This window comes from Palaemon carinicauda, chromosome 15, assembly GCF_036898095.1.
Source record: "Palaemon carinicauda isolate YSFRI2023 chromosome 15, ASM3689809v2, whole genome shotgun sequence".
Lineage (NCBI taxonomy): Eukaryota > Metazoa > Arthropoda > Malacostraca > Decapoda > Palaemonidae > Palaemon > Palaemon carinicauda.
In genome coordinates, this window is record NC_090739.1 from 77,192,351 (window position 1) to 77,219,972 (window position 27,622).

The following is a 27,622-nucleotide window of genomic DNA, read 5'->3' on the forward strand; positions in this document are numbered from 1 at the left end:
AAAGTAAGAACAATCATTGATGTTCCAGGTACTTTATGTACTTTCCACACTGATAGTGGACACATAGCCAATATCTCCTCTTCGGTAAGTTCATAAAGATCCCTATTGAAAACCACTCCCCTTCCATAGCTAAAGTTTAGATGGGGTTTGGTGTCTAATTTTATATCATCATTTACTGTCTTCAAATTGGACAATATAACAGACTGTGTGAATGACTTGGCCTTTATCAAGTAACTTTTCTTACCGAATCGAGATATATCTCCAGGTGCGATCGTTCCTACCTTCCTCTTAAGAAATTTGCAGATCTTGAAATAATTTTCAGTATCTCCTGTAGATTGAGCAAGAAGCCACATTGGTGGTTTTGGCTTTCTTTGGGATGGCATATCTACCTCTATATCTTTATCAACCCAGTCTGCTGGTCTATAGACATCCAGATCTCTTAATACTCATATTACCTACTTTAATATTAACAATGTTACGGCTTGCATTAAATGCTTCCTCATGACAATTAAATGATAACCAAGAATCCCAATTATCATCTTGAAGTTTCATTCTAATTTCTTTTATTAATCCGTAACACTCAAATATTTTATGTAGCACATCATAATTAGCATCTAATGGGATTTGGGTAATGTGCAGGACATTCAGTTTTTCTGTGTTGCCCAAACTACCCTTTTTTTCGAATGTTTAAAGAATAGTCCTTTTTAGTTCCTACGTCGTCTATGGAATTTTAGTTAAATGAATTGCCAGAGGTCGTCAACAGTGCCGGGGGCGAGTCAGCATATCCAGGGGAGGTGGGGTCGTTATCACAAGAATCCATTAGAATAAAGAAAAGAGAGGAGTGATATTTTGAATAGTTTTATTTACCTGCTTGAGAATATTGAGGCATCACATGTTGGGAAGGAAATTTGCACTCTCCACTACCGGCACAGTGAGAGTATACTTCCCAGATGGTCCACTCCATACCCTACCCGAAGGATAGCATCAAAACAGATATAGAGGCACAGGTGTAAGCTGAACCCGCCTGTTAGGACTGAGACCAAGAAACTATGGAATCATCTTCCCCATATCTGTAATGACGGGCTTCCAGCCAAAAGCCAAAAGTCCTACCCCAAGTATTGGATCCCCCTGGATTCCGAAGACCCAACACTTGAGAATAGTTCCGCCTAAAAGGTCCAAACCATCTTTGGGATGGCTGAGATCATCCAATACTCTCACATATAGCTTTGAGCACAAACACCTCACAACCGTGACACCTTTCCCATTCATCAAAGCAGGCAGCAATATCGGATGTAGAAACATCCGCCCAAGCGGCAATAACAGATGTAGAAATATCCGTGCCATAAAAAATAAAACATAATAAACATACATATATATGTAAACATACACATATACATATGGGAAATTTTACTCATAGGGTTGGGACAGCAACATGAAAGAAAGTTTATAATATTAGGAGAAGGTTGAAGCAATATAAAGAGGAAGAAAAAGATAAGAAAGAGAGAAATTTAGATTCGAACTGGGGGAGCAATTTTCCCAAGTTCGAGAGCCCTCTTGCCCGTCACCAAGTTTCAGCACGGGAATAGAATACCGTGCTGAAGCTCAATGACTTCATCAAGGCATTCTCTCATTAAGAGGGTCATGTTTCAAGAAGCTCAAATAACAGCTAACAACATCGTACAATTAAAAAATCAAAATATTGGCTTACTCAATCTTTACATTAACATTTTCATTATAAATAAAAAAGTGAGAACCAAAATGTTATTCCTGTTACTTTCTCTTCATGTTATTCCAAAATGCCTCACTTCAAGATGTTGACTTTACAATAACAGAATAATAGATGGAGGCTGGTTCACTGCAGTAGCGTTGATTTGTTCAACTATGAGATGATGATGTCACCCATTGCAGAAGGTTTTCAGCATTGGAGGCGCTGTGTTTGAGTTCAAGAGTGCCTGAACTTGAAGGTTACTCTTATACAAACTGAGTCTATCCTTTGCTTGTTGGTACATTGGCCCTAGTGCTGGGGTGACAATATTTCTTTGCTATTTATGTTGCATTGGATTTCCTGGTCTAACCTTTCACAGGAAAGTCCTTGGTGACCAAACAGCACACCAACCTAAAAAAAAAAACCTACTAAAAATATGTAGGCTAAACAAGGAACATGAAATTTTACAATTCCCAATGTTAACATCGAGTTCCAAAATACATTTCGTAAAAGTTAAAAATTGGGACTCTCAATTATGAAAGGACAAAAAAAAAAAAAAAAACTAAACCACTTGAAAGCATAGTTTCAAACTAACATATTAGAAATACACAGTAAAAACTAGGACAAAGTGTAAATGGAATCCTTAAAAAACATAATGATAATTCTCTTTGCTAAAATTCTACAAGAACTGGTTTTAATTATGTCAACTGGGGACTATTACCTAACCTATCATTTATCTCAAATAATTCCAGAAAATATTACACTCAACAAGAGTATTCTTAAATTCTCAGCCATCCTTCATAATTCCTATTCAAAATTTCTCATCATTATTCTCTTTCTCATCTAAATCTTAATTCATCTTATACTGCTGGTGCTGATAAATTATCAAAAACTTCAATGCTTTAAAGATGATTTTTTAACTGTTGCCTTGTCTTTCAGATTTTCAGAAATTAGTAAGCATAGTTGCTCAACACATCAATGTAATTCACATATTACAATAGTCCTTCCTTTCATATCAGAAGCACTGGAAATTCTACTTTATAAATACCTCTTCTTAAAGATATCTATCAGCATGTGACCCTCAAAGGCTATTAAACCGTATGGCATCGTCTTTTTCTCAATGGCATGACTTACAAAGACTTTAAAAATCGTAACAGGTTGCAAGCAATAAAAGGAGATACTGAATGAAAGAATCAAGTCTAAAAATTTGCAACTGTATTTTGAGAGCTTTTAATCTTTGATTAATAGGTCTATTCAAATCTAATACGAGAAAAGCCTATCAACAGACATTTAATTTTTTTTTCTTAGAGAAGTGTAGAAAAACTTGACAATTATATTACTTTCAACTTTCTATACAAAAGTTAATATATATTTCAATGGTACACAACATTAGGAATATGAAATAACATACAAATTACGAAATGGGTATAAAGCTGAATATGCTAGGGTAAAAGAAATTAATGGCTCTCTATTCACAGTTGAGTTTACTTTTGTCTATCCTGTTGAACATATCCTGAGTTCCAGAACAAAATGATACAATTATAGTATGTAAGGCTTAGTAACACTAAAAATGATCGACCAAAAACTTCCAAACTATTGCAGAAAAATATTCCATGAAGGGAATGTAAAGAAAGCTTGACAACAAATAAACGAAACTATTACAACTACATTTCAAAATTTACAATAATAAATATTGTACTAAAATTCCATAAAACATTGAATCAATACAATAAAGACTTTTCAATTAGCATTCAATATATAAGAAAATTTAAAAACCAATTATAAAATACACCTGGCTGATAAGAATTAACAAAAAAATTATCCCCGTGCCTAATTACCAACATGACATGATAGATTTTCAATAAGAGAAATGTGCAAAAATGAAAAGAATCTTAAGGAAAAGTTTAAAACAGTGTTACATAACACTTCATAGGAAAGAGTTCTTACAACTACTGCTAAAAAAAGAATAATGAACACAAAAGTTTTGTGCATCTTTGTAGTCCTCCAATTTCACACAAGAGAGCATAGTTTCCTTTCTTTAAAATATACAGTGCCACTAAAAGATGTATGCGCAACTCAAGTAAAAAACAGCAATAAACGTAAGTTAAGAGAATCACTTGACATCATTGCACCATATATCACTGTTCAAATTACACCCTTAAATTCCTCTAAGTTATTATATTAGCATTACTATATTTGACATCTACTGAACGTGTTCAGACCTTAATTTACTATAAATATATAGAGTACATGTAATCTGTTTATATATATATATATATATATATATATATATATATATATATATATATATATATATTGTATATTTCAAATATAAAAATATTTATGCAAGAGTGCATATGTAATCTCTGTGCTACAAAATTCACATCAAACTTTCAATATCTAAAATAAAAACTTTTCCATACCGTCCTAGACTAAGTCAAGGCACCACATATAATGACTTAGGATAGGTGTGTGCTACATGTGCAAACAAAGTAAACCTAAATAGACAAAACAAAACTACATCAATCTTATATATCTTGTAAAGCTGGACTCAGTTTCTTAGATTTTTTTTTCTTACCACTACCAGTGACAATTTTTATGTTCTTCTCTGGCTCCACAATTTTCTTTGGGGACTCTACTGATCGAAAACGTACTTGGGAATATCCTCTCCTATTAGTTACTTGTTCATCTACTTCACTAAAGTCAGTTACAGACTCATAATTGCTTGACTCAATATCATGCACACACTTTTCTTGTTTTCTGATATCACTAGTCCTAGTATCATTTATGACTTCATCAGTAACACCTTTATCATCAAACTCCGTACAACTTAAAATTCTCTCTCTTCCTTCATTGTCATTTTTTTCCTTGCCCTTTATGTTTGGTGATATTGTCCCTAAAGTATGCAAGTCTTCCTCAGTTACTTCAACATTAGCTGGAGGACTTATATTTTCAATTACTGTATTTTCCATCACTTCTTGAGATTCCTTACCAAATTCCATGTTTGATTTTCTCCAAGATTCATCTATGTCTGCCCTAGATCTTGTGTCGTTCATCCTGAACCTAGGTTCAAATGTATTTCTTGGCTTTTCAATTATCCACACTGGGCCTTTTGTTTCCTTTTCCTCAATTCCTTCTATTTTCTTGATCCCCCTCCATAAAAGAGAATCTAGAAGATTTCTTTGACTCCCCCCTGTTCTCTGCTTTCCCTTTGACCGTGCACTTGGGCTGCCTTCACTCCAAAATGAGTTATTTGGGGCAAAACTATGGTTTACTTGTACATACTCCTGAAAATAATATAAAAACATATTAAGCACAGCATATCCAAAAGACAATCATGTAATTTCTAAAAAAAAAAAAAATCTTATGTGTAAAATGACAAAACATTACCAGCACCATTAGGAAACCAATATATCACAAATTTATGGATGTATAAGAAAAACTACATTAATATCTGCCTGAAAACAGCAACAACTGTATCCTTGAGTTTTAACTCTTATATGAACATATTGGAACCGGTAATGTCATATAAAATACTTTCATGGATGCCATGAATATTAATAAGGATATTTCAGTGTATAAACAGCAGATTCACTTTCATTTATCACTAAGCTTAAAGAAATAAAAGTGCCACATCAAATCAACCACTCAAAAAAAAAAACCTGAAAAAAGCATCAGTGAAAAGCATTTCACTAAGAGAACATTATTATACACCACACCATAATCTAAAATTAAGCAGCCTACCAAACTGATATGTTTCAGCATTAGTGTTAAACTCAAAATCAAACTGTAAGTGCTCGTCTGATTTAAAAGCAAAAAATATATTTTGAAAAGTAATTAGTGTTTTTCCTACCTATACAAACCCAAGTCCTTTACCTAGACAGATAATTTTGGCAAGAGCTGAAATGGCTGTTGAATTAATTAACCAGGTAGTTAATGACAAGTGGTGTGCATGGGCAAGAAACCGTGCCACACTACCTGTCATAAGAGCCTAGATTTGACCTATCGGCTTTAGACTGAAAAGGGTGGTTGAGGAGGGAAGTTTAAGTTAAATGACTAAGGTTTGCATAGCTAGGAAAATATATTCTAATTGTTCCTACAAATACACAAACCTTTCGTCCTTACTGATTGGCAAGTCGGAAGTCCCCCCCAAGAACCGAACTTGTTGGTTCTTTTCCTTCCCTGGAAATGTTAATCTGCCTGGTCCCGTACAGGAGCAAAGGAGACGACTCCAGTAACCCCCCTATCTGTCTCACACGAGGATGAGTAGACTAATAGGACCTGGCTTGTCCATGATGAATCATACATTGTCAAATGAAGAAACCCTTCCCACAAAAGGAAAACCTGGGTATGATGACCAATGGGTTGGTATTAATTCCACCATTCCTCCCTCATTAGGGAGAATGGGGAAATCATTATCATCATCATCACCATCTCCTCCTACGCCTATTGATGCAAAGGGCCTCGGTTAGATTTCATGTCATCTCTATCTTGAACTTTAAATTCAAACTTCTCCCATCATCATCTCCTCCTTTGCACTTCATAGTCCTCAGCCATGTAGGGCTGGGTCTTCCAACTCTTCAAGTGCCTTGTAGAGCCCAGCTGAACGTTTGGTGACCTAATCTCTCTTGGGAAGTGCGAAGAGCATGCCGAAACCACCTCCATCTATCCTCTTCATGATCTCATCCACACATGTTACTCAAGTAATCTCTTATAATATAATTTCTAATCTGTCCTACTATTTAACTCCCAATATCATTCTGAGGGCGTTGTTCTCAAATCTACGAAATCTATAGGAGATTGTATCATTGTCATACCATGACTCATTTCCATAGAGTAACACCGATTTCACTAAACTGATATATAGTCTGATTTTTATATACAATTTCAGGCGATTTCATTTCCAAATTGTACTTAACCTAGCCATCATCTGATTTGCTTTTTTCAATCTTAAACTAAAGACCTGTATTGGAGATCATAGTTCCTAAATACTTAAATGATTCTACCTCATTCTCCTTCCAATGATATTCTATCTTCCATTGCATGATCCATTCTCATCATTTCTGTCTCTTCTATTTATCTTCAGCCAAACCTCCTGAGATATTTCATGCATTCTGGTGAGCAAGCATTGCAAATCCTTTTGTTTTCTGCTAACAAGGACAGCATCATCAGCATACTCTAGGTCAGCTAAATTCTTATCACCAATCCAGCCCAATCCTTCTCCACCATCTCCGACTGTTCTATTCATTACAAAATCCATGAGGAGGATAAACAACATAGGTGACAACACATTCCCTTGGAGTACTCTGCCATTTACTGGAAATTCATTTGATAAGACTCCATTAACATTAACTTTGCATTTGTTATGCTCATGAGTAGACCTAATCAAATTTACATATTTGAGAGGAATTCCATAATAATGCAGGACTCCACAAAATTGGTCGGTGCATGCTATCAAAGGTTTTTTTTAGTCCACAAAGGCCATCAAAAGTAGATTTCTATATTCTACGCATTGCTGTAAGGCATGTCTCAAAATGAAAATTTGGTCAGTGCAACTTCTACCTTTTCTAATTCCTGCTTGTTCATCTCTCAGCTTTTCATTAATCTTTTTCTCCAGTCTCTTTAGAATAAGCATACTATATATTTTCATAACAACTGATTTAAGTGTGATGCCTCTGTAATTATTGCAAACAGTCTGGATGCCAGAGAACTTCAAATCAATCAATCCGGTCTCCTTTTCACCAACACTCCCAACTCCCATTCATCAGGTTTTGGCTCTTCATGCCACATTCTACAAAATAACCTTCGGCAGTTATTCCATCATATTCAGGGGCTTTCCATCTCTTTAGTGTTTTGAGGATTAAAGACTGGAGTTTGGAAGTGTAACTTACCAGCGTAATGTTATATTAAGCATGTAATGCTTTTGACTGCTTCATCCCAATGACAGAAAAATGGAGACAAACCGGTCAATTTACCATTCATTCCAGATTTATAGCTATATTGTATGTTACCATAGATAAGATGCTTCCTGCCTGGAGCAGCCACCACAGGACCAAGCACAAAGGTGTCAAGGGACTTGAGGGTGTACCCTGAAGGTAATGGCCTTGGAGGTGGTTTGATGTTTCCAAATCTTAGCCTTCAACATCAGGCAAACTAAAAGGTTTCTCTTGAAAACTAAGGTGGGGCCTACACCTTTGACTTGGTGAGCTCTGGTCATAGCTGGTATCTCGGCTCACTCAGCAGCCGAGGCATACACTGTAAGGATCGTGGCTAGAACCATGCAGGTGACGCCCACCCTGCCAAAAGAGGTGGGTGTTATAGAGGTCTTCCTGGATTTCTTCCACCTCTAGATCTTTTTCTTCTCCTTCACCTTAGAAGATGCATCAGAATCGCAGGTAGAAGAGAAGAACGAGGAAGAGGAGTCGGAGGAGAAAGAAAAACGCACACGTTTCTTCCTTTTCCCGCCCTTCATTCGAAGCTCTGCAAGCAGAGTAGTCAAGGTCTTTGCAACCAATGATGACGAAGCTCCACCAAAGGGAGGAACCACATAGGTTGCTCCAAAGGAACCATAACACTGTCACTAAGGAGGGGGAAGACACTTATAGCACAAGGGTCAATGTGAAGGATACTGGGGAAAGAGTGGTTAACGCAGGGTAACACCCAGAACCGGGAGAACATGCACTTTAGGCACCAGGACTGACTTACTCCCAACCTTAGGCGTACTGGAGCTTTTCGTTCCGGCACAGGTGTCACCTCACAAGTCTTAACAGTCCTTTTGAGTTTAGGGTGGTACCACAGGAGACATCACCAGGGTTGCCGACTCTGAGGCAACATCCCAGCCTTTCACCATTGTTGTCACCATGGGAGACACTGGCACTGGGGACACAAGGGGGAGGAGAGAGGTAGCCTTAGCTACCAGCTCCCTCATCAGCCTTAGATGGCTTACTGTATCTGAAAGACCTAAGGAGGCCCTAGCTTTCCTTAGGTAAAACTTGTCATCACCGGTTTTCATGGAAAAAGGGGAAGATCTTCTAACCTTTAATGAGGTGTGGCAAACACCGGGTGAAACCTACACACTACCAGAACCTGAAAATCCTGCCAATTTAGATACAAGGGATCCTTGGTCCTGACTCATACTCCCCAGGACCCAGGTATGTGCATAAATGTATGGGCACTCAGAGGAGAAGGAAGAAGTGAACGACTTTGGTGTCTTCTTGGGCGTTGCCAAGACGGACTCAGGAGAAAGCTTAGCTTTTTTCTTTCCCCTATGGGAGTTATGCCTTCCACTGCACAGGAGGCCATGATCTACACTTGGCACAAAGGGATGATTGCGAACAATCCTGCCCCCTACGAGATGAACAGAGAGATGATGGATCGACAGCCAGTTTACTCATAAACTTGCTGTGGTGTTCACCCTTTTCCCGAGCATGTACGACACTTGCTTCACATCCATTACAGCAATCAATACCCAGCATTCACTTCCTGATAGAAAAAGAAAATGAAAAAGTTTAGATAAGGGTGCAATGATACGTCTGGACTCGTTGCAGCTAAAATTCAAAGTGAGGCTCTTCCAACAGGTGGAGGGGTGGAGCTTCCTGCCCGTACACACTACATGATGTTAACTACCTCATTAACAAACTCACCGGCTGTTCCAGTTTGCACCAAAATTATCTTCCTATCTAAAGGATGAAAGTGCATACGCGTAGGAACCAATTTCACTTTGATTTTAAAATTTCTTGATCATAAAATGTGACATTGTAACAAGGTTCTTTTACATAGTAAGATTAAAAATTCTGTCTACCAGGTTATGAGAATACGAAATTAGTTGATGACCCTCCTCCCAGATTCTATAAAAGAGCAGGGTTGAGCTTTTCAATATAGCCTTTAGTTTCTACTAGCATTGACATAAAAAGTATATGATGAATCTGTATAATGAATGTTATTGTTAATTTTAATATGCAGGGGTATTATCTTAGGTGAGAAAATTTATTATAAGCAGTCTATGAGAGGACCATAAAGGAAAAAAAGCAAAATTTTATATTCATGTATGGATGTATATATGTATGTATTGGCTATGCTGCAAGGAATGGTGTAATCATTATTAAGATATGAGACCCTCTTTCAACCATGCTGAGTTGATTATGAAGGGTGCATCTGAAACACTGATTTTATGAAACTTCTTTTGTTTCATGCTTCACAAAAAAAGAATGTCATTAAAATTCTTTCTTTATTTTGTAATTATAGAATAGTACAAATTTACAACAATGTTTTGAAGATTCAATTGTTCTCCTTTTCAAGTTTGGTTGTATGAAAGGTACAATTGAGAATGTCCAGTATCTATAATACAAAATCTGAATTATTGACAAACTTTGGCCAGTTTTCATTGGCTGTTTGGGATCCATGGGCAGAGGTGATAGCATTGACTGGCTGTGATATGCTACAAGAGGGGCTGGGCACAGCCAGGATGTCTTGCTGCCTGGCAGCAGGGAAAATTGGCTAAGACACTAGCAGTCATATGAGTGTCAAGTAACGCTTTCTTGTTGCTCAACTTATGCTGCGAGGGTCTGCTCAGGGTTCTACCTTGGTGTACAGGCGATGTCCATACATCAGCTAATTGACAGGACAAACCCTTCTTTAGAGTTATTGAAGGTGGGTTTCTCCTGCTGAATCAGAATGGCTTCTAAGAACCTAAGACACCATATGTCAAGTGCATTTTCAATGACTGTTTGCGAGAGATCTTTGGACAGAGTATGTAAAATGGTAAATGTCTTTACAAGATTTAAGAAAATCATCAAAAACCCATAGATCAGTAAAACATTTAAAATGACAAAGACTGATTTTTCCCCTCTTCATACATACAGTATTCGAAAATCAAGGAAAGTCTTCCATTATGAAATATTTTGGTTCATTAATATGCCATTGTAAATGGATTTTTTTGACAAAAATCCTCCATTTTGACAAGATCACATTATTAGATATTCTGTATGCTAAGATAAGACAAATCTTTATTTCCATGGCTGCCATTGTAAATTTTACTAATATTTTCTAGATAAGGTACTTTTACCATGAAAATTATTGGTTAAATCTTTAATACGTTGCATAAAATTAATTACCTTTGCCAAAATACCTACATTTAGACATCTAGAGCCTGTTAATATCTATCAAGAAGAATTAACTATGCAATATGGAATTTTTAATATAAAATCAATATTAATAAAACTTACCTGGAGGATTTAGCTAGCCCTGAACCCCAAAAATTTGCCCAATTCTTAACCACATTGGCAAACCCTGCCACATACTATTCTGTCTCACCATTGGTAACACTGTCAGCTGAACCGAGTGTTGACTAACCTTTTTCCTCAGTTATGTGATAACTGCAGATGGATGGGTGGGACCAGCTAAATTATCCAGGTAAGGATATTAATAACTTTGTTATGGAAATTCTATACTAATAAAAATTACCTTAAGATAATTTATTTAGCTCAATTACCACATTGACAAGGAAGGATCTGGAAAAATTTCCCCCCTTTATGGAACAGAATAAGAGGATCTAAGAACAAAACCTAGAAAATACATTACCTAAACTTGAACAATTCTCGCTTGTCCAACAACAGACCACAACAAAAATGGGAAAGGAAGATTTGAAGGTTAGTACACTAGGTATCTAGCCAAATGGCAGAGACCAGAAAAACTGAGGCAAGTTTAACAAATAGAAGCGATTCGGATAAAATCGGTTTTGTTAAATAATGAAAAAGGAAGCGACAATATTTATTTTAAAAACACACATAAGACAGAGTGCTACAGCTTGTTATTAGTCTGCCATGCCTAGCATCAAGAGAAAAGTTGCTGTCATAGCTAATCCTCCCTCTTGGGGAGAGAAGACTAAAATGCATTGACTTATCTACTAAGCAAATGCATTGACTTATCTACTAAGCAACATGCCTCCCAACCCAGCCGGGACCACAAGGGATTGACAGAACAGGTGTTTGGTCTCAGACCGGTCATCGACAGGGATATGACACCGCATCCAAAAAGAGCTGACCAAGAACTCACAAATTACTAAATGCCGCCCGACTCTTGAGAACTGGCATCAAGGGGGGGGGGATGAGCATTACATAGGAGGCAACGCGTTCTGTTGGAACGATTGCCTGAACTGACCTATTGGATCAGTGTTAGAGACATTGGGGGTTATGACAATGCATCCCAAGTCATCCACACAGACCACCATACCACAAGCCACCTTACCCGCAAGGGAGCTGTCGCCTAGGTGAAGGGGCACTGGTAGAAGGCTTCTCATTCCTACAGAATGAGCAGCCGGTCAGTCCTTTGTTCTGCCAAAAGATGAAAATGGTGTGTATGGCAATGCAGCCCACTATCTCTGACACAAAGAACCAACTCTCCACGAGTCTCTTAGGCCACAAAGTCCAAAGACTGACAAAGGACCAACTGAAGGGACCCCACCTGAGACAACCACCTGGAATATACTGGGTCAAGAAAGCCAGGATCCCAAAGAGACCTTCACAAGAAGGGAGCGGCCTCTCAGGGAATAAGATTCTCCCAGAAGACTCCTAAGCTTGCTTGCCCGAATCTTGGATGGAGAAGCCCACAAAATCCTGGCAGCCAGAAAGATCCCATGGAATGCAGTGGTTTGGCAAGGGATCAATGAGGATTCTTGATTCTCATGCAGATCTTAACTCATGGCACAAGTCCAGAGCCAAATCCTTTGCTTGGAGACAATCCTCAAGGTAGGACGCCTGGACTTAGCCAAGTGTCCAGGAACCAAAGCATACGAATCCCCACTTTGTGTAGAATGGATGATCAATGGAGCCATTATCAAAAAGAAAACCAGAGATGGAGTGAGGGTGAAACATACTGCTGAATCTTGAAACAAAGACTCCCAAGGCTGTGGCAAAATGAAGGAAAGGTCTGCTTTCCAGAAAAAGGGTGATGAAGATAGGAATCTTCCGAGTCAATGGAGACCATCCAGTCCCCCTCTGACTGACAGAATTGTCTCATTCCTGAGGGATAAACTTCACCACAGAGGAAATCAAAACCAAGAAATCTATGTTGGAGTGCCAAGCCCCCGAGGCCTTTGGAACCACCAACATGTAAGATCAGAAATCTACAAAGGGGAGCTAGCTCTATGGCCTTTTTCTCCACTAGGGCTGGTAATTTCCTCTCCAAGGCTTACCTTCCAAAGGAACTGGAGATGAAACTGTCAAAGTTGAGGAGACAAGTGGAAACGGGAGGTTTGAAGCAAAAAGAACCTGATATCCAGACCTCCAAGTCTGTTGCCTCCCATAACCTCTAGGAAGCCACCAAATGCGGAGAATGAGTGCTAGATGATCAAGAAGAAGGACCAATCAAGGGAGAGCCAGAAGTAACAGGACTCAAACCTGAGGGGGAGAGGGTCACCATCCTAGGGAACAAGACTTCCTTTCTCACCCGCCCCAGGAGATGGAAGGAAACCATTAGGAGACAATGCCGAAACAATTCCACTGGCTCCCAAAGCAAGATCCACTATAGTTTCGCAAACACTTCAGACAGGAGCTCCTCATCAAAAAAGGGAATTTGCTGCAAAGGGATTTCCTCCAAAAATTGAAAGAGGTGAAGAGAAGAGACCTTGATGAGCTGAGAATGCGGAAGGAAGAAAAACAACCTAAAAGAGATCCATAAGGCCTACAAAGTAGCAGCAACAGCATTTTGGCGAGATGAATCTCTCAAATATAAGCACATCATGAGGAACAAATCTTAAGGCCCTAAAAGATCTCAAAAGACAATCCAAAAGTCACATGTTAAAAGACTGAGCCTCTGAAAAAAGCTGGGGTAGACTCCAAGGCCCAAAGTGTTCTAAGGAAACGGAAACCAAGCCTTCTGAGAAGGTAAAGGGCCGACTAAAAGGCGCTTGAATTCAAAGTTCGGCCTAGGAGGTTATCAAAGGAAGAGTCATCCGACACTTGATAGACCCCTCTATGGAACTTATAGAGGGAAGAAAAACTTATCTTCCTTTCATCAAACACCTTAGCAACTTTAGGTCAAATGTCAAACCTAACCTGAACAGACACTGGGCATAGGGAAAAAGTACTGTAATGGATCATGGGACCGAGATGGACTTTCCTAGAACACCCCATCAGTGAAAAAAGAAGAAGGACGATGCTGCTGAACTTTGGATTTACCTTGTGGGAGATATCCTTACACTAAATAAAAATCTTACAAAATTCTGTATCATGATGATCACCACCAAGGGAATCCATGACTCCGTGCCCCTAGACTAACCTCTTTATTCCCTTCCTCAACCTTATCAGACCTACAAGAATGACCCTCCCCGCCACTCCTGGTTAGGCACTGATGGCTACCTCCCTTAAGTCTAGAGCCTGAACCCAACCACTCTACCCTCACCTTAGTGGTCTCTGGCACTATTATGGGAATACAAGGAGAATTCATGGATAAATTATCATCAGGCACCCAGCTAGGACTGTTCCCCCCCCCCCCCAACTAATCTCCAATTAATTAAATCTCGACTTAAAATTGGCTGACTCAACAGGTGTAACTACTGATAACGGAGTGGGGCGGGGGGACCGTGTCAATTAAAATCAACGGAGCCCGAGGCCAAAAATCCAGAGCCAACAGCAGACAAAACGAGGACTTTCTCTTTAACCCAAAGTCTTTTTTCTCTCTTTAAAAGTTAGTGCTCTCTGGCCCCTACATTGTAAAGTCTTTGGATATTTAACATGAGCTGTTATCTTACTATCGGGCCACGAACGACACGTAACCACACAACTTATCTCTAAAATTAGCACAATTACTGTATAGTTTATACTTCCTACAGCTCCTACAAATACCGTAAGAGTACCAGCTTATGATATGGTTTGAAGGGGGGAATTGCCAAAGAATCTTGAAACTCCATCGAAGAAAAGCAGGGGAGCACAAAAATACTAAATTAATGATAATACAAGGAAGGAAGCCACAATATGCAACTAACACATGTAATTGGCTATAATAACTAACAAACACACAATTGAATGAAGGAACTAATAAAGAAAAAAGGTTAATTGAAAATTAAAAATTCAGTTGGCTGTTTACAGACTGGCAGCTCGAATACAACCGACTTAAAAGGCGAGTGAACACTAAGTTCAGCTGACAGCGTTACCAATGGTGGGACCAAATAGAAAGTACCAAGGTTGCCAAAGTGGTTAAAAATTGGGAGGGTTTTTGGGATTCAGGGCTTTATAAATTATCCTAAGGTAATGTTTATTATAGCCTTTTCACACCAGCCATCTTGGATTTTGCTCTATGGTGAAGTTAGCCCATACTTTTGGGAGGTGTATTTTCTTCAGTATCCCCCAATCATCTAATACCCACCTTCAATCATTGCTCAAGAAACAAAGGTTACAGGTTCAATGGGATGATTCTCTTCCTGGTGAACTCTCGATAGTTCCACAAATGGTATCACAATCATAGACTGGTTTGCATCTTGAGACAGGTCTAAGGACCCTGCAAATTGCCTTATCCGCAAGCAATTGGTTTATTCAGCTAAGAATAAGGATCCATTAGCTACACCCTTGAGAGATAGTGGTATTTTTCTCCTTTTGATTTAAGTGAAAGGATCTGCTAGATCTTGGGTTCCTCACAGTATTTACCCAGTAAGGAACTGATATATCTGCTCATAAACATTGGATTCATCAGTAAGGGGTTTTGGTAAAGAAGTCGTGATGGCCCAGGTAACCTTAACCCTGGAACGGTACGGTGGGTCGTCCGCGACCCCGAGCGTCAAAACAAAAGATGTTTTTCTCACGTGACTCACCCCCGTGACTGAATTTGTGGGTGATCGACCTGCAGTCGGTCACTCGCCTACACGCTCTAGTAGTGTCCAGACGTGCATCGCTGTAGCTGTACTCCTTCCCAGATTTCTGAGACGCGTCGGGGTCGAGCGCGACCGAGTTTACCCTTCTAAGGTAAGTTGCATAATTATCAAAGTTATTACGTATTATGAAATTATCGTAGAATGGTGCAACTTGTATAGGTTATCAGGTGTGGAAAGTCTTGGTGGATGGTTTGGCTACCACGTGCATGATTTGTTTTTTAGTTGAAATGCCGTTCATCACCACGAGGACCATTTTACCGCGAGTGCCCCTTTATCAGTTTTTTGCATTTTTTGGCCAAGTCATTTTTCCGTAAGAAATTGCCAAATAGTGTGGCAAAACTTTTGCTTTTTTAGTGTTGGAAAGTGTGTCTAGATGATCTGGCTACCCATGCGTGACTTTGTTTTTGTCAGATACGCCGTAGATATTGGTATGTGGGGTATTTTCCTGCGGTTGCCAATTTCTGTTTTTTTTTCAATATTTGTAAAAATTTACTACGTAGTAAGGAATTGCCATATAGTATTGATTTTTTTCATGTTTATTTGTTGGAAAGTGTGCCTTGATGGTTGGGCTACCAGGTGCATGAATTTCTTTTTATCTGAGATGCCGTATATTAGAATGTTGGCCATTTTTCCGCGAGTTCCCCTTTTTATTTGTTTTGCATTTTTTTGCTTGGTCATGTTACCGTAAGAAATTGGCAAATAGTGTCGCAAAACTTATATTTTTATAGTGTTGGAAAGTGTTTCTAGATGATCTGGCTACCCATGCATGACATTGTTTTTTGCCTTAGATATATTGGTAGGGGATCCATTTTTCATCGAATGCGTATTTCTAATTTTTTCTAATTCTTTGCAGTTATCAAAATGGAGAGCAGGAGAGAATCATTGTTTACTTCTTTTTTGATTGAATATCATCAAATTTTTTTAGCTAAAATATTATATTGTTTTACAATTTTTTTTTTTCGATTTTATTTCCCTTCAAAAATTTTATTTGGGTCAGAATTCTAATTTTATAGTCGTAAAATAATCGACAATCATCCAGCAACCCACCATACAATTTTTATGCATATCCAAGAATAATTAGATTAGTAAATAACACCTTGAAATTGACATACCCTTCCTACATTTCAGGTGGCAGATTAGGGAGTCTGAGTCAGTGTGGTTGGCGGCCATTTTGTGGACATATCCGAAGTGCAAGTTGCCCTATCTATATATATTCTTGTTCCCTATAGAATTTGTGATATTTTGGTATATTTTTACCTGCATAAATATCATATATATTAAATATATGTATCTTTTTACGAAATTTATAAGTACTCAAAAATTGACCTTTAGATATGGCCCCTGATATAAATGTATTTTACAAAATAATGAAGATTATTTTACATATTTCTATTTTAGGATAACATACGTTTATTCCCTAAAAAAATTAGCCACTTCCTATTTCATTTGGGTACCCAAAAAAATTCATGAAATTTGGACAAATTTTTTTGGCCAAAAAAAGTTACCCTTTTTTTCTCATTTCAGATCTTCACCTCCATGGGTCCGACTTCATCCAAAATATATCAAGATGTGTCCTGAACATTCAAGAATCAATTCCTAAAAGGATTTGTGTATATATGTATAATTTTTTTTTTTTTTATGAATTTTTATGTAAGGTCTCTTTTTTTTCTACTTAATTTTTTAAAATAATTATAATAAATAGTTTTTCTGCAGATGAGTAGTATTTATCTTTACAATAGTTTTAAGCATTCATTGAATTTTTTTTTGGCAAAAAAAAAAAAGGAGGTTACAGTGAGCCCTCGCTACTTCGCGGTTCGACCATCGCGGATTCCCCACTTCGCGGATTTTTTTCATAACCCATATATATAAACATATCGCGGATTTTCCGAAAATGTCGAAAATACCGCGATATATGAAGAGCAAAGGGAGTGAGGGTCCACTTCAGGTTTGGAAAGGAACGCTCCACACGATTTACCGGCTCTAGGCCCAGGACAACGGCGGATTTGCTCCATAACGCACAAACGCAAGACACAGGAACACAGGGAATCAAGGAATACACTGGGGAAGCACAAGGGTGGAAGGTGAACACACAGGAACACAAGGGATAAGTACAAGTTATCACGCGGTAAACACGTGGGACACACGCGGCGCACACAAAGGGTCGAGAGAGAACGAGAGCGACGTGGTGACACGTCGCGACCAGAGAACTTACTGGCGTTATCGACCCAAGCGGACCTCGACCTAGCGCAAAGCCTACCCTCGGGGCACATTCTCTAATGCCGGGGTAGGCCGTCATAGAAAACGGGATTGAGGGTATCCTACACAAAACTCTGGTCGGTAGAGAGGAGATTACAGGTAACTCCTAAGAAAGTAGTTCGAGGTAAGTATTCGTGTTGGAACAAACTGTAATTAGTAATAACTGCTCTTACTGATTGTTCATTGCATTACATATGACATATAATTCAGTACAGAAAGAAATAAAACACGAAAAGAGAATGTGATCATACGACAATTCAGTATACATTACGTAGTAAAATTAAATCGAACATGAAACGCAAATCAGATGCAGTCATACCGTATTAGAATGGTGTAAGGCTGCTGATGGCTACTACTGTACTACAAATGTAATGGATGTGCATCTTTTCCATGTATACGTACGTAGTACTGCATCCCATAATATTCTTTGTTGCAAAAATCACATCTCGAATAAGCGTACGAGAGAGAGAGAGAGAGAGAGAGAGAGAGAGAGAGAGAGAGAGAGAGAGAGAGAGAGAGAGAGATTGACACACACAGAATGAGAAATGAAACAAAAACAGTGATGAGAGAGAGAGAGAGAGAGAGAGAGAGAGAGAGAGAGAGAGAGAGAGAGAGAGAGAGAGAGAGAGAGAGAGAGAGAGATCCAATAAAACACACAATAGGACAAGAAATAAAAGCAGTGATGAGAGAGAGAGAGAGAGAGAGAGAGAGACATATCCTACAACAAAACAAGCGTAAAATAGCGTACGTAAAGCTGTACTGTATACTGTACGTAGGGTACCTTGTACTTTGAATTGGTAACAACTACGTACCATATAAGAAGGATTGTGATTGGTTCAAGCGCTGATAGATGACGAATCAGAACCCAAGTTTTGTAATCTAGCCTGTGATTGGTGTTTTGACCGCTTCTCCAACCTCCAGCATCTTTTCGCGGCCACTTTGTCTGCCGCTGTATCGCTGTGTAGATGTTGCTACGTTATTGTGAACTTTAATCTGTGCTGTGCGTGACTGTTTTAAGTTGAACTTTTTGTTGAACTTTCTGTTAAACCCTACTGTACAATGGCTCCCAAGCGTTCTGCTTCTACTAAGGCTTGTAGTGAGCCTAAACGCCACCAAAAGATGATGACGATTGCTGAGAAGGTGACGCTTCTCGATATGTTAAAAGAAGGCAGAATTTACGCGGCCGCAGCCCGCCATTTTGGAGTGAACGAATCCACCGTTCGCTACATAAAGAAGGACGAGGCGAACATTAGAAAGACGGCTGCCATCACCTTTAGCAGATCAGCGAAGCGAGTCGTTACCACGCGTAATAAAACGATCGTACGCATGGAAGGTGCTTTAGCAGTGTGGATTGCCGACTGCCCGAAGAAGAACATAGCCTTGGATACGAACACCATCCGAACCAAGGCTTTGAGCTTGTATGAGAATTTTGCGACAAAGGAACCTCAAGACGACGATGGCAACCATGCTGAAGATGATGATGATGTAGATGAACCTCAACCAGGGACATCCAACGATTCCCAGCCTCAGAAACAACGTTTTTCCGCCAGCAAAGGATGGTTCGCGAAGTTTCAAAAACGCTTCGGCCTGAAAAGCGTTTCCCTGCATGGCGAGGCTGCTTCCGCTGACACTGCCGCTGCTGAAACTTACGCGAACGAGACTTTCAAGAACATTATCGCTGAAGGGGGATACAAGCCGGAACAAGTGTTTAATATGGATGAGACCGGCTTGTTTTGGAAGAGAATGCCGTCGCGAACTTTCCTGTTCAAAGAAGAAGCCAAAGCCTCTGGCTTTAAAGCGTTCAAAGATCGCGTAACCCTCGTGATGTGTGGCAATGCTGCTGGATTTTTGCTAGAGCCGGGGCTTATTTACAAGTCGAAAAATCCTCGCGCTTTGAAAAATAAAAATAAGAATCTCCTTCCCATGTACTGGATGCATAATCAAAAAGCATGGATTACGAAGATGCTGACCTCCAACTGGTTCCACCAGTGTTTTATCCCGCAAGTCAGCAAATATCTCGTAGAGAAGGGCTTGCCATTCAAGATCCTTCTCCTTATGGATAACGCTGGTGGACACGTAACTGACCTGTCGCATGAGGGCATTCAGGTTGAGTTCCTGCCACCCAACACCACGTCATTAATTCAACCGATGGACCAGGGGGCTATCAGGGCGTTCAAGGCCCTCTACACGAAGAATACCTTGGCGGACCTCGTTGCGTGTGTGGATGCTGCCCAAGAAGATGAAGATGAAAATTTCAATTTGAAGGCGTACTGGCGGAAGTACACAATAGCCACGTGCCTGCAGAACATTCAGAAGGCACTGCAAGAAATGAAACCTGCAACCGTTAATGCGAGCTGGAAGAAGTTGTGGCCCCAGATTGTTTACGACGACGAGGGATTTACACCGTCTGAAATTCAACACTCTGCAATACGCAAATCTGTGCAGTTGGCTGCGATAATTGGAGGTGACGGGTTTGGCGACATGACGACTGAAGACGTTGACGAGTTGTTGGACTGCCATTCCCAGCCGCTAACTGACGCAGACCTAGAAGACCTGACGAAATCGGCCAGTGAAGAAGACAGTGAAACGCAGGAAGAGACCCAAGAAAATGTCGAAGAAACGGGCTTAACATTAGAACGGCTTGCCAAGCTCTGCAACCATGTGAAGGAGGTGAAAGAAATGTCCCAAGAGTGGGACGAGGATATGGTTCGGTCTATGCAATTCTGCAACAAGATCGATGACATCATGACTCCCTACAGGATGCTCTTCGAGCAAAAAAAGAAGCAGCGGCAGCAACTTCCGATCACAATGTTCTTCCAGCCTCGCAAAAAAGAGCCAGTTCCTCCTGCTAGTACGCCTTCGGAAGATATTGAAGAAGTTTCCCAGGAAGAAGTTGAAGAGGTGTCCCAGGAAAAGACACCTCCGTCTGAAGAGACGTAAAATACTATCATTGGCTGCACAGTAGAAGACATCATTAGCTTCATCATCATCATTTTTACTGTGCAGCAAATTCATCGCCATCATCATTCAAGTTTTTCTTCAACTTCTTTCGTGGTGAGTACAGTAACAATCTTTATTTTTTACTTTAATATTCTAACATTTTAATATTTGTGCCTGTTTTAGTTTAGTATGCATTAAGTTAAAGGGAAGGTTTTAAAAGTCTGAATATACATGTTATAACCTATCATATTTTTTTGTTTAAAATTTACATTTACTGTACGTACGTAAAACAACTCTCTCTCTCTCTCTCTCTCTCTCTCTCTCTCTCTCTCTCTCTCTCTCTCTCTCTCTCTCTCTCTCTCTCTCTCTCGTAAATTGTTTTCCTGCTTTGCTACGTATGTACTGTATGATTTTATATAGATACGGTAAATAATATTTGTAATAACACATTTTCTAAAAGCTTTTACTGTAATATCATTATTTATCACTTTCATCATGCGCGTTAAATGCCTTCGTTTGTTTATTGAGCGTGGTTGTTTACTGAGAGTACTTTATGACGCCGTCGTTTCATGCGGCGTCATAAAGAAAAACATTTCATTTGGAAGTCCTAAGAAAAATTAAGTAAAACATTGGTAAATAACAAAATCAACATACTGTACTGAATAATCAATATAATCGATGCAAAAACTAACCTATACACAGATGTGTAAATGCATTTGTTTCTTCATTATGATCAGAGATAAACGTAAACAAAACATTGGTTGCCATTTTTTATCGTGCTTTTTGGCGTGTTTAGGAAACGCATGATATAAAATCGCCTTTAATATTTGTGCCTGTTTTAGTTTAGGGTACTGTAGTACATGCATTAAGTGTTCTTTACATTAAAGGGTAGTTTGTTAACAGTACAGTACTACGTACAAGGGAAGGTTTAAAAAGTCTGAATATACATGTTAAATAAATACGTAAATATGGTGTCACTACTTCGCGGATTTTCACCTATCGCGGTCGGGTCTGGAACCTATCTACCGCGATAAACGAGGGCTCACTGTACTGCAAAAACATTTTTCAAGAATTTTTTTTTGCGTCGGGGTCGCGCGCGACCGAGTATACCCTTAAAGGGGTGTCCGAGGAGCGTACCTATCCAGGGTTAATATAGGGGTCCTCCAAGGAGGCTTTGTTCTTCCTTGGAAGGCAACCTTAGGGGGCTTCCCCTAGATTTGGTCAACTTGCTAGGACAGTTGACCCCAGTTTCTACTAGGAAGGTTACCTTTCTTTCTGGAATTGGTCAGCTTTCATTCCATGTGTATGCCTCGGTTATTGCCAAAATAGTTGAGGCCTTAATCTGCTCCCTCTATGGTAATCCTCTCCAAGGGCCTTCTCTTTCCTCCTCACCCCACCCTTGGGACTATGTGGTACCTGGACCCTCAGGTTTTCAGACACAGAAGAAAGCACCAGTGGTGGCGGAAACTCCTGACTAAGTCCTGTGGGATCACTGACAGGGAAGGAGTTGGTGGGGCCGACTCATTCTATGGATATTGAGGATATTGAGGAAGGAGACCTAATGGGAAATTCTTGGGAAAATAGTGTTAATTGCTCGTGCTTTTATTCAAGTAAGTACTGTATTTAATTTTAAGATTAATTTTAATTTAGTTTGTAAATGAATGTCTGTGTATGTGTACAGCATAAATAACAGCTAGTTTGAAGAATGTTTGATTTTTCTAATACCTACTCCTTAGACACCGTACAAATTTACTAAAATATCAAACAAGAAAGGGTTCTATATCTGTGAGGTTATGCTCAAAATGAATTTGTCTGGAGAACAATACCACTGTACTTGAATTGTTAAGATGTGCAGATAAATTGAAATGAAAATCCACAAAACAAATAATGTAGAGCAACCTCTTCTCAAAATATCAAATGGCAAACTGGATCCACATGGATTCCATACCGTGGTCATAAATATCTGAGAGGTTGTTTCCAGAATGAATGTGTCCGGAGGACAATATCACTGCGCTTGAATAGGGAAGATGTGTAGATATAGTAAAATAAAAATCACCAAAAATACAGTAAGATCAACCACTTCTCGAAATATCAAATAGCAAAACACTGGGAAGTAGTGTTGCCAAAAATCATTCATATGATATAGGACATTCCTTAAAGTGTCCCCAGCTTACGTTTTTTTCACTTTACGGTGTAGAATACGATGTTTTTTCGTCCCCTCGTTATGACATTTTCCCCACTTTACGGCATCGAATTCCAAAATTCAAACTTGGCGGTTTTTACGCGTACGACTGTGCGAGTCACTCTCCTACCACCACGCTCATACGTTACTGCATACGTCACTAAGAAGCTGGTCTGCTATTGGTCGGCGTCACGGCGTCACTAAGATGCCGATACGCTGTTGGCCGAAATCCCTCCTACAATGCCTGAGAGAGATGCTGCCTCAGTCTCTCTCTTTGTTACTCCCGCGTTCAGTTCAGAATCTTGTGCGCGTTTCGTAAAGACTTGATTCTCGTGTGAGTGCTTGCGATATCATATATTTTGTGCATTTTAGTGCTTAATTCCAACTTTAATTCATTACCCATGGGTCCCAAGATTGCTAGTGAAGTTAAAAGGAAAAGTAAGAAGATGATTACTAGGGAAACGAAGCTGGAGATATTAAAGAAATACGAAGAAGGCATGTGCATGGGGCTTGCTGTCGATGAAGCTGACGTCGATAACCTTATCGAGGCGCACAGGGAGGAGCTTACGACTGAAGACTTGAAGGAGTTGGAGGCAATGCAGTTGACCATTATTCAAGAAGAGCACAGCTCTAGTGGTGGCGAGGACCGGGGGGAGACTGAAGAAACGACATCGGCAGAAATAAGGGAAGCTATCGGTTGGTATGAAAACCTTACAAGATTCATTGAAAAAAAAAAAACACCCAGAAAAACTTCACACAGGTCGTCTTCTGAGAGTGTTAATGACAAATGTATGAGTCATTTTAGAAATATTTTGAGGAGTCGTCAGAAACAGGCTTCTTTGGATAGATATTTCTCCAAAAGAGAAGTATCAGAAAGCAAAGATGATAAGTGATTCTATTAAAAAAGCTAAAAAAGAAAGTAACTTTTAAAGTTCTAAAAAAAAAAATCATAAAAAAATTTCAAAAGACAAAAATAATAAACAAAAAAGCATTTTTGATTTTGTGTTTAATAATAAGAATAAATTTATTAATAAGTGTACATAACATGATTAGCATTGATACATTTTTATATCTACCGTCTCCCCCCTCTGCCTCCACCCACTACCAGCTCAAGTCACGTCACTCCAAAGGTAAATAAAATTTTATTTTTCCTTTACAGTACAGTATAAATTTTCATTTATACCTGTAATGTTATTTAATTATATACTGTACAGTATATGTATATAATATTTAAGTATACTGTAGTACAGTGCTTACTATACTATATTGTTACGTATTAATTTTCAATGTTTTTACCCGGGGTTTTGCTATTCTATTGCCCACCATACGACATTTTCACCATACGATACCAACTCCGGAACGGATTAATGTCGTATGGCGGGGGTCTACTGTACTGTAATCATTATATTTTTATTCTGATCATATGTAACTAAAAAAACAGGTCATCCTCTGTCTTGGGTTTCCATACTCACAGGGAGTGTATATGATCATGGTTAAGAAACCCAGTTTTACATATTATAATGTATATTCTTGGTGATGTTAGTGCTACTGTTATGGAAGGAGTGGAGTTCCTGTGCAGTAAATAAAAAAGGCAATGTATTTGGGATAAAAATGACTTAGGGCCATAACATCATGAAACTATGTTCCTTGTGAATGGTGCAAAAGCATTGGCAGGCATATTGGCCTGACTTTTACCAAATCTTACCCAGAATGTTAGTTGTCATTCCAACTGAACCACAAATAACGAGCACCAACACCTTGTCACTCAAAGCTGGCTTCTTCAGTTTCACAACTTTCATCAAGCTTTTTTTTAGGATGGGAAGAAGCAAGTAAATATTAGGTATACAATATACATGCATCTACAAACTGGTTTTATAATATAACAAGAGATAGCAATTGAAAAACGACTCATAAGGAAAGCATTGCATAATGACATAAAATATTAAGAAGGGAACAGATTAGTATTCAATAAGAGCTTTCCTGTGCACATACCAAACCTGTTTGGGAGTGAAGCATTTAAGCAGAAAAACTACAATTCAGTAGTTTAAAATCTAATGACGCAATAATTTTGTCCCTTTTAAAAGAAAAGTCTTAATTTACCACAACTGATTTGTTACTCCTTTAAATCAAGAAGCAGGTATGCCCATATTAAACCATTCGCTATGAGGCCGTGGATCCGCTACTGGAGCTATATATGAGATTTGTTACCATCAATATACTTACTCAATTACTTTATAGTAAACTACATTTCCATGTTTATTCGTTTACTGCTGATTACAAAATAAATTTTTCAAAAGTTTGCTTTATTTTCCATTGTTTTTTCCATTCATTGTGAAGAGATTAAAGAATTAAAAAAAAAATTCATGTAATTATCTCTAAATAATGGTAAAGCACTGATTTTGTATGTAAAAAAAAAAAAAAAAAAAAAACTATAATCATTGAAGTGACTCATGTTATTCCGTTATAATTTACGAAAAATAGCTGTCGAAAGATATAAAACTACTCGTTAGTAATAATGAACTTTAGGTTGTACAGAAATGTAATAAAAAAAAACATTTATTTCCTTTGATACAAGGCGTATTCTATAATTTATAATTATATGGTATGGTGAAGCCCTGCGATCTTGTGTAAAAAAAAAAAACCTATATATTCATTGAAGTGACTATGTTATTCCGTAATAATTCCATGACAAATAACCATCGAAAGATATAAAACTACCCGACAGAGAAAATGGACTTTATGAGAGAGAGAGAGAGAGAGAGAGAGAGAGAGAGAGAGAGAGAGAGAGAGAGAGAGAGAGAGAGAGAGAGAGAGAGGGGAGACAATATAAGTTTAGTTCATTAAACATAAGGTTTATTCGTTCGTGTGTCATACCACATTGGGTGTGAGACACTAAGAACTGAATTATTCCTGTTTTGGGTATTTCACAAGCTTAGAAATATACTGAGCATCTAATAAGGTAAAGAATATTGTGTAGAATGCCAATAAATGAAAATAATCACGATAGGCTAACTTTTACTTGTGAAAACAATGTAAAATATTATGAAATATAGAAAGCATGAAGATGATGATATTTTGTAGAAATGATAGTTAAGCAAAAAAGGAATAAAATAAGAAAAAAGATGAATCTCGTCTTCTGTCAACAATTTTCATTACTGGTAAGTTTTCGTCTCGTGGGTGACACTTAATAATCACAGGCGGGAACACTTTCTCTGTGATTTGAACACTGTGACAACATTGAAAAACAATAAAATACCAGACCTTACATAATCCTGCATAAGAACTAGAATCGCAAGTATTTTGGTTGGTGATGAGGTTAGATGTGAATATACTAAAATATACCTTACATAATCATGAATAACAACTAGAAAAGCAAATATTTTGGTGGCAGGATGACATTCCTCCTAATTGGGGGTGTTAGGGGGGAGGTTGAGTAATGCCTAAGGTAGGGAACGTTGCCATTGGCTAGATAGTGTGGTGTGATTATTTCATGGTAAGATTAAAAACTAAAACAGCTCTTACATATACATAAATAAAGGCTAGAATCCCAAAAACTTTGCTGGTTGGCTGAAGACAGGAGGAGGAGGGGCTAATACTAGGGAGAGGAGATTTTTTTTGTGAAATTTATTTGTGTGTGAACTTGTGTGATATGCAACCATGTGCTATACTGTTTTGTAACTTATAAAAATGATAATAAAAATAATAATAATAATAATAATAATAATACTGTTAATAATTATGAAGATGACATATCCCGACATGCGTATTACCAGGCATGTTTTGACGTATACTGACATCATAGTAGCAAAGGGGTTAAACAATCATTTGCGACTTAGGAAAAAAGGAACCTATTACGAAACAGGACCTTTAAGATAAAATCCTTCATTTCCATACTGTACTTACCTTTAGGTATTAATCTATTGATTCCAAAGACTATACGTACTTCAAAATGAAAATAAAAGTACAATATTTTCTCTCTTGCTGCCACCTATCCCCTTCATGGGGCAGCTATACAGCCACCAACATGCCAGGAGGCTGGTCTTGGGGCACCCTCAACAAAGAGCATAATTCAGATTAACTCACCTCGTGATATCTTTAACCTAACATAGCACCCTGTGGAAGACACTTCATCAACACATCTGCATATGATGTCATGAAAACAATACAGTTACACAGATTACATTTTCTAGTTTTACCCAAATGTTTAGCTGTGTATGACTATCATCTCCATATGGTGGTGACCTGGGCAAACACACGGTTACTTTATTCTAGCTGGCCTTTGTTTTACTGAAGGGAAACCACACCTAGAGTAAAACTACCTCTTACCACTATAAGTGGGGAAGCAAGGGTAAAACTAATGAACTTTGTCAAGTACTGAACTCGAATATCTAATTTCATCATGAAAATAGTTTATTTCCATAAATCTTCTAGAAGTTCATTGCTGATTCACACACTTACCAGGAACCTGGGATAGTGGCAGTGGAGCAAATGTCTTCAACCTTTTAAGGAAACACCTACCTGATCCAGTTGTGCTTTTTTCCATACCTATTTTAGTCCCAATAAACACCTTCACATGCTCTTTATTTAAGCCATGCATCATTCACAAATGGTTTTTCATACACTGCACAAGGATCCATACGACTGCTAACAACAACCAGTGGGGTACAATACCAAC

At 38.5% G+C, this 27,622-nt stretch overlaps 1 protein-coding gene across 2 annotated transcripts in view; it reads right to left on the reverse strand.

The window, feature by feature from the left end:
• Positions 1-3,036: 3,036 nt before the first annotated feature.
• The window catches only part of Ire1 (serine/threonine-protein kinase/endoribonuclease Ire1), a 388,825-nt gene continuing 364,239 nt past the window's right edge, over positions 3,037-27,622 (reverse strand). For both annotated transcript variants that reach the window (XM_068388550.1, XM_068388551.1), the window contains one exon: positions 3,037-4,992. In XM_068388550.1, the coding sequence (XP_068244651.1) occupies positions 4,234-4,992 (759 nt within the window). In that variant the 3' untranslated portion in view covers positions 3,037-4,233. The remainder of the gene's footprint in view (positions 4,993-27,622) is intronic.